At 41.7% G+C, this 12800-nt stretch overlaps 1 protein-coding gene across 2 annotated transcripts in view; it reads right to left on the reverse strand.

Moving 5' to 3' along the window:
• Positions 1-12800, reverse strand: part of LOC111872253 (tetraspanin-18) — a 64993-nt gene that overhangs the window by 15404 nt on the left and 36789 nt on the right. For both annotated transcript variants that reach the window (XM_023865962.2, XM_023865963.2), the window contains exons 3-4: positions 7190-7315; positions 2480-2692 (exon numbers count right to left, since the gene is read on the reverse strand). In XM_023865962.2, the coding sequence (XP_023721730.1) occupies positions 2480-2692; positions 7190-7255 (279 nt within the window). In that variant the 5' untranslated portion in view covers positions 7256-7315. The remainder of the gene's footprint in view (positions 1-2479; positions 2693-7189; positions 7316-12800) is intronic.

The following is a 12800-nucleotide window of genomic DNA, read 5'->3' on the forward strand; positions in this document are numbered from 1 at the left end:
GAATTATAACAGGAATCCCACCCTAGGGACTGAAGCAGCCAATTCCTCCGAAACATACAGGATTACACGATATCAACATCCAGAAGATAGCAGCTTAAATCCTTGTCGCTGTAAGAACCTCAAACCTCATATAACACACGAAATGCTAATAATCACAGGGAAATTTATTTTCTTGATACAAGTTAGAGAAGATAAATTCTCCGTTTTCCAGACCCCCAGGTCGCAAAATTAAGTAACATAAGCTGTGTGGAATATAAGTATTTGTAAAAGGCAAGGTTATCCCTGTGCTTAATTACTTAAGTACCACGCAATGAAGACAAATGTGGGAGTGGAGGTATAGCACGACCATTATTGATCTGAGCTCTAGGTGGAGGTGAGGAGTCAGTTTCACGCTTCAGCCACTAAGCCCGGGGGAAAGATTCCCCGGTACCGACTGAACAGGAGGCTGGGTTGGCCCGAGAATCAGTCCGGACGTTGCGGAGAAGAGAACAATATCTCGCTCCAGTCGCGAATCGAAGGCCGCAATCCAACCCGTCGCTATACTGACTAGGCTATAACAGTTCAATAAGTTCTTGTATACAAACTGTATTCAGTTCGCTTGATTCGGTACAGAGAAAAACTTTTCCATTTTGAATGTTACGTATATTTTACAATCCAATCACATTTGTTATAGGAATTGGTATAAGCTTCCACTTTCTTCGCCTGTGACTTGGGCTAATAATTTCGCTAGGTAGATTAGAAATTTGATATATTTTTGTAAATTGGGCCACACGTTTTCAATTATTTCTTGCTTTAACTGCAGGAACCTAAACTGTTCTTTTCGTCGTTGTACACTAAATGTATACGTTCGTTAAAAACAATGTAAGGGAACTGAATGTGTGGAATTCAGTGACCATGCCATGGATTTTATAAATTCAACTGTGTGAACACTTACAAAGTGCGGATATTGTGATGATGAATGATGTCCAAAACCGAAAACATGTTTCCGTGTAACCGATCATCAGAACTGAATGGACATGCTCATACATGTATTCAAATATTTTCTATGACGTTTATATGGGTTTCATTCTAATCTGAAGAGCCGTGTATTTTTAGAGTTTAAAAAATATTTTGAGTCATCCGGTATATAAACTGTAATTACTTATTTCTAATTAACCTGTCGCTCAAGCTGCTTAACGTCACAATTCTGATTATACGAATCACTTTATATGTATATATAATCTGTAAATATAAATAAAATGGATTATGTTTAAAGTGCCATTCATCTAAAATAAAATTAAGTCTGGTTTTAATATTCTTCATTTAAAGAAGACTAAAACTATTGAAGAATAGGATAAAACAACGACATATTGTACAGCTGTACTATTATTGTACTATTTTAGTATATTGACTAGATGCATCTCGTATACAGCAACACGAACGAAAATTTATACTGAAGTAGCAATGACGTAACTATGGGTACTGAACCCCGAGGCAGGATTTAATTATGCTCCCACCTCGCTTGGAAAAGAGCAGTGAATTAATTGCAGCAATTAAGGTCGACAAATTTTGAAGCCAATTTCACTTCTGTGACTTCAAGAAAATAATTTCAGAATTCAATAACATAATTAAAAAAAAAACTTAAATTAAACGATAGGTATATTATATTTCACTCCCGGAAATACCAAATTATCATATCCACATTCCTGCCATTAGAACAGCTTCATAATTTGTTTTATATTTTTCTGAACGATCTGTTAAACAGTGAAGACTGAGGAAGGGAAGACCTCAACGTAATCTTCCGTCAGCCAACCAACCAACCAACCAACTAACTACCTAAATAATAAATAAGTAACTAACTAAGCAGCTCACCAGCAAACGAACAAACAACTAACGAGCTAGCTAACTCCACGGAGCAGGTGACCCAGCACTCATCTGCTCAAGAAAACTGTCTGCCAGTCTCTTGTGGCATCCGAAGGCTCATTACCATGTACATAACAGTATGTCAATGGTCCTAACTTGAGCCATGAGGATTCAGTCCATACTTTCTCATCTTATTCATTAAGATCCATTTTAATATTATCTCTCTAACCTACATTTACATCTTCGAAGTTGTCTTTCTTCTTCAGGTTTCCCAGTCAACAATTTGGATAAATTTCTGATACCATGTTTGCTACGTAGTTCGACCATCTCATATTTCTTAATTTCATAACAGTAATATTCATTAGAGAGTACAAATTATGAAGCTTTCCAGTTGGCAATTTCTTTACAGCCTCCCCTGGTCTCATATATCCGCAATGTATGACGGTCATTTAAAAGGAGAGACCGAGTTTCAGCACACACAAACAACAGGCATAACTGTAGTTTTGTTACTTTAACTCTTGCCGTTTTTTGTTGGCTAACCTTGTTAAGTGGGCAAGATCGTCCAGAAAATGCATACTAGTCGCTTATATTAGCGCGAGTGAACTCACTCAGGTGTCTTCATCCCGGTAGAACTCACCGTTATGAGCACAGACCGGCGTTCATACAGAGAGCCACAACAGCCGCAGAAGCCGACAAGAAATATCACACAGCCTATGGCCACCAAGCAGTAGCCCAAGTACTGCAAGAGATCGGCAGCCACGTCTTCAGTGTAAGTGAGATGAAACAGATGTGTTTTTGTCGGATCCAGGATTATCCAGATGCCCACGACGAGGAATACACCGCCGGAGAGCTGCGTAGCAGAAGACACTGGTAAACAAGACACTCTCAGAAACATAATACTTAAATGCCGTCCATTCGCTAATAATCACCTGCCATACGCAGGCCAGTTAAAATATGTGAATTAAGAGATTCAGGAAAAGGCAACAGGTGTGAACTTGTTTCATTTGGGGTAGACAAATAAATCTTCGAACATTCACATGACTAGTAAGTGAAAGAGGATATAAGTTCTAGAGAGAGTTCTAGTCGCAAGTCACTAGATCTCTTTCCTTCTGTCTTTCCCACAAATGTCCTATACGCATTCCTAGTCTCCCCCATTCGTGCTACATGACCTGCACACCTCATCCTCCTTGACTTGATCATTCTAATTATACTTGGAGAAGAGTACAAGTTATGAAGCTCCTCACTGTGCAGTTTTCTCCAACCTTCTGTCCCTTCATCTCTCTTCGGTCCAAATATTCTCCTCAACACCCTGTTCTTAAACACCCTCAGTCCATGTTCCTCCCTTAATTTCAGAGACCAAGTTTCACACCCATACAGAACCACAGGCATAATTATAGTTTTGTATATTCAAATTGTTATGCTTTTGGGCAACAGACGATTAGACAAAAGGTTCTGGACTGAATGGTAGCAAGCATTACCCGAGTTCAATCGCCTCTTAATTTCCTCCTGAATCAGGTTTCTATCTGTTATCGTTGTCCCCAAATATCTGAACTGTGCATCATTTTCAAAACATCTGTTTCCTATCTTTATGTCATGATTTTGCTCTGCATTTTGGTGACGAGACAGTAACATATACTTTGTTTTCTCTGTGTTTACTTCTAGACCAACCTCTTTACTTGCGTCAATTAAAGTTTGTGTGTGTTTCTCTTTATGGTATCTACATTATCACCCAGTAGATTCACATCATCGGCATAGGCTAACAGCTGATGTGTCCCGTTTAATTTCAATCCCACCAGGTTTCCCTGGACCTTCCTAATGGCATATTCTAAAGAAAAGTTGAAAAGGAGCGGCCATAAAGCATCTCCTTGTTTTAGACCATTCTTGATAGGAAATTTATCAGACAAATGTTTACCTACATAGACTTTACTATATGTTTCGTTTAAACACATTTTAATCAACCTAATTAGTTTCATGGGTATCCCAAACTCAGAATATTGTACAATACTTCCCTCTTAACTGAATCATAGGCTTTCTTCAAGTCTATGAATAGCTGATGTACTGTCTCACTGTACTCTCATTTTTTCTCCAATATCTGACGAATGCAAAAGATCTGATCTGTAGCTGATCTGTTACGTCGAAACCCAGACTGATGGTCCCCAATAATTTTATCTATATATGGACTAAACCTAGAGATTTTTGGATGTGGCAAAGTTTACTACTCTAACTCCATTATCACTACTAATTTTATGCAAACTGTCGTTCCCAATCTTTGGTTTGAAAATGTCTTCCTTCCCTACTTTGGCATTGAAATCTCCTAACAAAATGTTCATAGGGTACTTCGGGAATTTATCAAATACATGTTCTAGTTCTTCATAGAATCTATCCTTTATGTCATCCATTTTATCTTCTGTTGGGGCGTGAATATTCCTAACAATGATATCACATCAGCGACACATTATAAAAAGTTAAACAGCTCCGTTCAGTGTGACTGGTGAAGATTTTTCTTGTTTCAATTCTTCATGCCCATACATCTGACCATCATCAGAGGGACACCAATACGGTTGGAAGCTACTATTACTGTATCGATGTCCCTCTGATGATGCTCTTTAAAGACCGAAATATGTAAGAGCATGAAGAATTGAAATGAGAAAAATCTTCGCCAGTCACACTGAACGGAACTGTTTAACTTTTTATAATATTGTCGCGTATCGGGCGTATAACGCGACAAATAACTTCACGAGGTATTTGATGTAGCGAATTTTATTTCACATCCGCTCTTGCAATCACCCAAATTACAGATTTACGATTACTGCTATCTGCAGAATCACAATTAGTACACTCCAAATTCCAGAATACAACTGACTGCTGGATAACTCGGAACTAACTCGGAGGTAGCTCGAGGACTGACTCGTAGGTAGCTCCAGGACTGGCTGTGAATAGCCTTCGCTGCTCCTTATGTAGCCTCGGTCGGACAATTGTCGTCTGGTGCCGTGTTGCTAGCCACGCTGTCCGGAGTTGTTGACTGCTGCCTAGCAACCGCGATATCCCTCGGTGACGTCACCGCTGTTGGCTCACTTTGGATAGCTTCAAGGTTGCGGGGACTCGGCTAACGTCGGCTCCGCTCGGCTCACTTCGGCTCCGCTCGTGACGTCACCGCGCGTTGTGCGTTGCATAGCTACCAGGATGCGGGGTGATTACTCGCCTATTACGCGAGCGCTACGTTACCGCTACGTGCAGCTGGGGAGGTAGGGGTCAACATGTCACAATATTGTTAGTGTGATGGACGAGAAAGGAGCAAATAAAAATTATACATTTATTAATATTAAATTGTACTGTTCGGATAACAGTTCATTTTTGCATAACTACTGACTGATACTGGGGACGCAAACGCCCTCGTAACATCAGCACTGTAATCATCACCGCTGCCAGAGTAGAGCTGTATAACAGGAGTAAAAACTTATAGTGCTATGTTTTGTAATTTTCATTGTACGAGTACTTCAGAAGCAGTTAGGAACACTTCTCAGTCCTACATACTTTACCGGTCAGAATCATGTTGTACATTTCATAAAGACGTGAGAGGAAATAGAATTTAATTTGATCCGCTCTTAATCTCAGAACTGGGTAAAGAGAGTTGTTAGCTTTATGCTCCAGCTGTTTTAACAACAGGAGAGGAATCCCTTTACACATATCAGAGCAGAGCGAAGCAAATATACAACAAGAAAATTGATACAGAGTTTAAATGAAAACACTTACTCAGTGACGAACCTAGTAAATTCCTGTCATTAGAATCAGCGGAAAGGAATGAGGAGACCCTTCTTGCTGCTGTCTCAGTGTTATATTTGTGTTGTCCCTCGGGAGCGCAAAGCGTAAGGGATAAAAAGCTTTTAAAGTGCGTTACTGCTCGTAGAACAGAAAAATAACTGATGGTACCTTCCGGTTTTCCTTTACTTAATATGCAACCTTCATCGCCTGCCGTTCTCAGCCGTTATGGCATCCGTCAGCTCCAAAATGCTTAGCATAGACATGACACGTGTCAGTCTTTAGTGTATTGTCGTCGTCGTCGTCGTCATCATCATCATCATCATCATCATCATCATCGTCATCATCGCCAAATCTTTAAACTATTACCTTCCTTAGAGGAATCTGCCAGATTTATCTATTCCTGGCAAGATATAGACTATCCAGTTTACTTCTTTGGATTTCGGAACAATAGTTTTATTATACAGCAAGGTCGTCAGCCTTGTGCCCTACCCCCAACCTGGAGGATCGAGTCCCTGTATTTATGTCCTCCAGTGACGGGTGGCCCAGTTATACCCCCAGGCACCGGGTGCCCTTTACGTCGTCATCTACGACTCGCAGGGCTACGGTGGAGGTATCCTAACCCACCTCCATGCTATAATCTTTAATGCACAGCAATAATTAAATTTGTACGAAAACTATGTTCTATAAAACTATATTCGATAAAAGAAAAACAGAAAATAAAGTTGTTTTAGAATAATTTTCCTACAATTTTTTTCCGTGGAAACCTTTTAGCTTAAACAGATGATGATACACCAATACATGACACATCTTGGAGCTTACTTACGCCGCACCATAGCTCAAGCGGTTTGTCGCTGGCTTCCCAACTCAGCGGCCCGGTTTCGATCCCGGGGTCTGGTCAAGTGGGATTTGTGGTGGACAAAGTAGCGCTGAGGCGGGTTTTCTCTGAGTACTTCGGTTTCCCTTGCCAATCTTCATTCCACCAAATTATCCATCATCATAATCACCCGGAGCAGGCTACAATAGGCCAATCAGTGGCCGCCGTGCTGAGTGGACCCAATTGGACTCCACCCCCCACTAAGCGAATTAAAAAAAATTGGAGCTTACTTAGCGATGGATCAGTAACTGAAACTATATAATATAATGAATAATGTATCTTGAGAGAAGAATTAGTTACAACAAAAAAGGCTGTTGGACTCTTAGCTCAGCTGCAGTTATCTTAACTGAGCTTGTTAATGGTTCTTCTCAGTCCCTCAAGGGAAAGTCAGTGGCTTTATCGCCAAACGGACCATTGCCGCCTCGTTCCAGACAGTTACCTATAAGCCATTCATGGTCATCATCATATCTCAAGTTACTGACACGATATAACCTATGTAATTCAAACAGCATCGTCAAAAATGGTCTGAAAAAAGGACTTATTAACATTAGGACGAAAATAAATCATGAAAATATGCATTAAAAGGCCTAAGCTTAAAATATATTAATAAATTTCATAAAAAGGATTCGCAATTCTGATGTAATTTTATCTTATTTATTACGTTCAGTGTTACAGATGTCGGGGTATTTTCCCAAGATATTAATGACTTACCCAGAACAGAAGGTTGAAAGTGAGGAGCACGCCCTTCGAGCATTTTAGTCCGCAGCCGATGGCCATGGTTACCAGGACGTCGTTGTGGCAGCCAGCTTCGAACTTCGGGGCTCTATTTCATCAGCCCTGAAAAACAAAATATCTCACAGAACTTAATCATAATTGTAGCGCTAGTTTACGGTAGTATAAAGACAGAAGTAACATAGTCAACGTTGTAGTTACTTCACGACTGGCGGTTTACCGTCCAGGTATAACCAAAATTCTGGCAGTTGTAACATCGCGTGAGAGCTTTGTAAGCTTCTGCCCTGATTGCAATATGGAAAGGCTTGTCAGTTTGAATATCTCCTGGCACTTTGATATCCTAGGTAAGGTTATGAGGAAGAGGGGAAGTTTTACTGTGAATGATCCTTCTGCAGGTGATCGACGGGAGGCTGAGATTAGTTTGACGCTAATAGCATCAGAGCCAATGTCCTTCAACCCATCTCAGATGTGTTCTGTAGCAGTTGCGAAAGGAAGGTCTCGCATCACAGCCCTTAGAGGCTTCTGCGATTTGAGATAGAAGCTGAGCTATCCATATACTGTGAGGTCTAAAAAAAGTATATACACATTTCAACGCACAAAATATCTTCTTAAATAATTTATTTGGATATCTTTGGTTCAACTTCGGAAACGTTCGTAGATAACCTCTATTAAATTGCGTTATAGAGGTTGTCTACATATATTTTCAAATTTGAAATAAAGATGTACCACATATTTGGGGTCCCTCTGTACAACCTCAGTACTGTCCCTGCAGAAAACACCCGTTTCTAACCGTTGTTTACCGGCCATTCTATAACAACGGCTTCTTGTTTAGTGACGCCGCCGCGTGTTTATTGTGCAGTAGCCAAACAACGGCTCTTTCAGTTATGTCACACACACATTGTGATTAGCATAATTAGTGAACAGGACCATCTTCCAGGACATAACGTTGTGCAGTCTGTTGAAAGTCTACCGACGTTTCGGAGGAACATAACGCCACCATCTTCAGGGTCGAAGAATAAGCCAAGCAAGAAACGATCGTGAAATATGTGGCAAGAAGAGCAACGGCTTACGTTCCGGCCCTGAATATGGAGGTAATATATTCCTCCGAAAAGTCTGTTGATTTTCAATGGAAGATACGGCGTTATATCCCAGAAGATACTGTGTTTTCTAGGAAACTAATAAGTAAACACTGCCTAAGAAACCGGAATAATAGCAGAAGCGAATATAATCATTTCCTAGGCAACGGCTAGGTAAACACTTGTCCCTGCAGCAACGAATGTTAACAAAGGCATTCCCGCGACAACAACTACAATAACAGAGAGCAATGAACTGTTCGACCTGTTTCTTCTATGCGGGAAGCCTAGCAGTTGGTGAATTCGGAGAGGAAGAGATTTCAGTGCGAGACAGTGAGAGAGTAGTGAGAGATATGTCATACAGCACTTGGAAGGAGTTCAATGCTTTATATGTTATAATCGACTGTAATTTTAAAGAAGTGCCAGTAAACACATTCATCAAAACGACAACACATAATTATTAGTCACGCTAACCCCTCATACATGACAATGCTCTTCTTCATAACCACTGCTGTGAGTACTTGAAATCCTACAGCATAATTGCTGGTTTATATAGGTAACAGCCGATCCACACGAGCTTCGTAGACGCCTCTTCGGTGAATGCTCCAAACGCACGCTTTGTAATACGAACTGCTTGGGTGAAAGCCTGTTGAATTTTGTCATGGAATGCATTCTAATGAAACAAATGGATTTGAAGAGGTAGGTCTAATTATTCAGAAACTTATTTCATCACTTATGTGTTAATCACTACATATGTACACCGCAACTTATTATTTAACTTTAAAATATTTAGAAGTGTTCCTGTTTCCACCGAACCCCGCTGTCGAGTGGTTAGCACCTCTAATTCGTACTAGGGACGTGGCAGTTCCAAACCTCGGGCCAGAGACCGGCTGTCCTGACTGCAGGTTCTCGTGAATTTCTTCAGTCCCTCCATGCAAATGCCTGGGTACTTCGAAATTTAGGCATTTCCAGTTCATTAGTCGTTTTTCCTATCATTCAGTGCTATACATGACATAATCTAAGCTACTGCAAACATTGTCATACAAGTCATAAACAAATACATAAATAACAAATCGCTGCTGGGCTCAAATATCCTACAACGACCCTCTCGAGGCTTCGTACCTAACACTTACGCAATGCGAAACCCCAGCTGAAAACTCTGTTCGCTAAACACTATTTGCAAGCAGAACACAAAGGCGAAACACAAAGAATTACGGCTACCACCACCACAGCCGCCCTAGACGTTGCGTGCTTTGATGTCCAGTTGGTTCTGTAAAGAGGGACTCTCATTGATCCCAGCTACGTTATGCTCGTGTCCACGGAATATCACGACAAATTCGCATGCTTATCTAGATAGCGAACAGATCTCTGAGCTGAATTTGTTTTTGTTGGCACTGGCGGCAAGAGTGAACTGGAAAGGACTTTGAAGGAAGCGGTCCTGACTTAATAGGAGTACTATCCCAGTATTTTTGGAGGGACTGAGAAAGCCATGTAAATCCTGCCAGGAGAGCCAATATCCCGGCCGAGATTTGAACCGAGTACCATCTGATTACAGGTCTAAAACGTTACCGGCATTTCAACCCGCTCGGTAAGCAGGAAACAGAGTAAAGTAAGATATATTTAGCGACTGACGGATTTTGTTTCATATTTCAACACGAAAGAAAGCGGAAGAACCCGGGAAAATGTCTTATAGGGTAAAAACAATGAAAATCACTGTAACTTGCCGAAATACCTTACACACATAACTCAGGGTCGCGCTATAGCTCAAGCGGTTAGTTACTGGCTTCCCACCGCGGCGGCCCGGGTTCGATCCCGGCTCTGGTCAAGTGGGATTTGTGATAGACAAAGTGGCGCTGGGGCAGGTTTTCTCCGAGTACTTCGGTTTCCCCCGCCAATCTTCATTCCAGCAATTGCTCCACAATCACCCTCACCTATCATCTGGAGCCGGCACAATAGGCCAGAAGTGGCCGCAGTGCAAGGGACCCCACTAGCAATAAAAAAGATACACATAAGTCAAGGTCAACATCTGAATCATCGTCTCAAGCTTCATTCACGGTGTCGATGCATTTATTTGTTTACTGTTTAACAACAGTTAACAGTTAAACAACGGTTTAACAACAACGTTAACAGCTCAGATTATGCAGTGCTGAAAAATACGATTAGTAAAACATGAACTGGAACGAACTGGAAAGAGTATGTAAGGACGTGCAGCCTCATTTGAGATAACATTCCACCACTTTTCTGCAGGGACTGAGGAAAGCCACGAGAACCTGAATCAGAGAGAGAGGGAGAGAGAAAGAGGGCCGTGTTCCGGGCCGGGGCTTGAAATTGGGACCTCGCGAAGAAGCAGAAATAGCTTACCACTCATTCGGCCGCAAAGTTCAGTCATGCGATCTATCTATCTATCTATCTATCTATCTATCTATCTATCTATCTATCTATCTATCTATCTATCTATCTATCTATCTATGTATCTATCTATCCTTGTTCCTCAGACTTTGAGCATAGGGTATCCGTTAAACGTTTGTTTCACTTTAGTGTTTTAATTTTAAAGAATCGGTAGGATTCCTTGGACGGGGGATCAGCCAGCTGCAAGGCAGTTACATACACACAAACACAGAATGAAAGCAGGCGTACACCCATGAATCGAGTGGGATTCGAACCCACGATCCCAGTGTTCGAGCGGGCGAAGACTTTTCAGCCCTAGACCGCGCCGCCACTGCGATGCGTTGATAATGCCGTGTTACTTGGTTTCCATCAGTAGAACACAAGACAGATGTAATTAAAAACTGATTAATATGACTCAAAAGACTGCAAAATTTAACTTCTGGAGTTTCCATTACCGCATGTATATATGAGATGTAATCTAGTATGAGATTACTTGATACCAATGTTATCCCTGCAAACCGGATTTTCTCTGTTCGTAACAGAACTTGTAACTTCCTGTTCTCCAGTTTGTGGATACGTTTGGAGTATTAATCCTTTCAATTTTGAACCGGATTAATTAAAAGTACTCTGCGTAGCTACGGACTGGACAATCGGGGCTCGATTCCCATCAAAGCAAGCGATTTCTTCTCCTCCACCGTTGTTCAGATCTGTTGTACACCCCGTGACTTTGTTCAAAACATAATCCTACGGGTTGACACTCCACCAGGACTAAAGAGACTGGAGCGTGAAGCTGACCACTCACCTTCAGCTAGTACGGAGGTCCATAATGCGTGCAGCTATGCCCATATTCCACGTGTCTTTATGATGTGGTGCTTCATTAAGCACAGAGAAAACTTCGCTTTATTAATGGAAATGTTTCATTATCTACCGATACAACATCATATCTTAGTGCTGCTAGGCAGATCTTCCATTGCTGGCCCCTGTTGAGGTATGACGTCAGCAGAAATGCAGAACCACAAGGAATATGTAATTACCATACCCAGTTCACTTTCTTTTCAACAGGTTTTGGAGGATTTAAATATAAGTGCACAGACCTGCTTGAGCCAAAGAAATTTCCCTTTCATCACTTTCAGTGCTGAATGTGTGTGTCAGAAATCAAACGTTGGTCCAATCGTCGGTTATGTGAAAACGCTCTATCAATTTCAGAGGCTATTGGTGTCAATGGGAAGAAATGGTGTGCATACACAGTATGTTGAATTGAGCTGGGGTAGCCCAGTCGGTATTCCGACGTGCTATGAGCGAGACGGCCGAGGTTCAGTTACCGGCAGAGGCAAGAAATATTTCTCTACTCCACGGCGTCCTCTTTCACTGGGAGTAAAACTGCCGGTGAATGTAGGTGACCTGTCACCTTCATCTAGTGTCGAGATCAAGAATAGTGGAGCTATATCACCACTCCCTCATATGCCTTTTTTTTATTGGTAATGGAGTGGAACTAAGTCCCTTGTACTTCTGGCCTATTGTACCAGCCCCAGATGATAGGTGAGGGTGATTGTGGAGCAAATTGGTGGAATGAAGATTGGCAGGGGAAACCGAAGTACTCGTAGAAAACCTGCCCCAGCGCCACTTTGCCCACCACAAATCCCACTTGACCAAACCCGGGATCGAACCCGGGCCGCCGTAGTGGAAAGCCAGCGACTAACCGCTTGAGCTATGACGCGGCCTCTCATATGCCTTCATAGCCTAATATTTAATTACTCGTAATTAAGAACAGGGATAAATTTACCTTTACCTTAACTTACGTTGAAGTTGTAGGAAGTTGTCTTGGCATGTACCATGGTACTTATCCAGCGTCCGGCTACAACGAATGGGGAAAATAGCGTGACCGTTCAGTCAGGACAGATTCAGATTGTGTTCAGGACACTAACACCGTGTACTTTGGAGAGTGATTAACGACAATTCGGAGGAACCTGCTGCCTCCAACTTCTGGACAAAATTTTAGATTACCTAACTCTAGTTTCTTCGCCGTTTCACTTACAATGGATTTTAGTGAAATGTCTCATGCTCCGGCCGCGGCCAAGGGCTATAATTCGGATATTATTTACCGGTAGCTATCGTCTGCCGTCGCAGCA

Source organism: Cryptotermes secundus, unplaced genomic scaffold (assembly GCF_002891405.2).
Source record: "Cryptotermes secundus unplaced genomic scaffold, Csec_1.0 scaffold941, whole genome shotgun sequence".
Lineage (NCBI taxonomy): Eukaryota > Metazoa > Arthropoda > Insecta > Blattodea > Kalotermitidae > Cryptotermes > Cryptotermes secundus.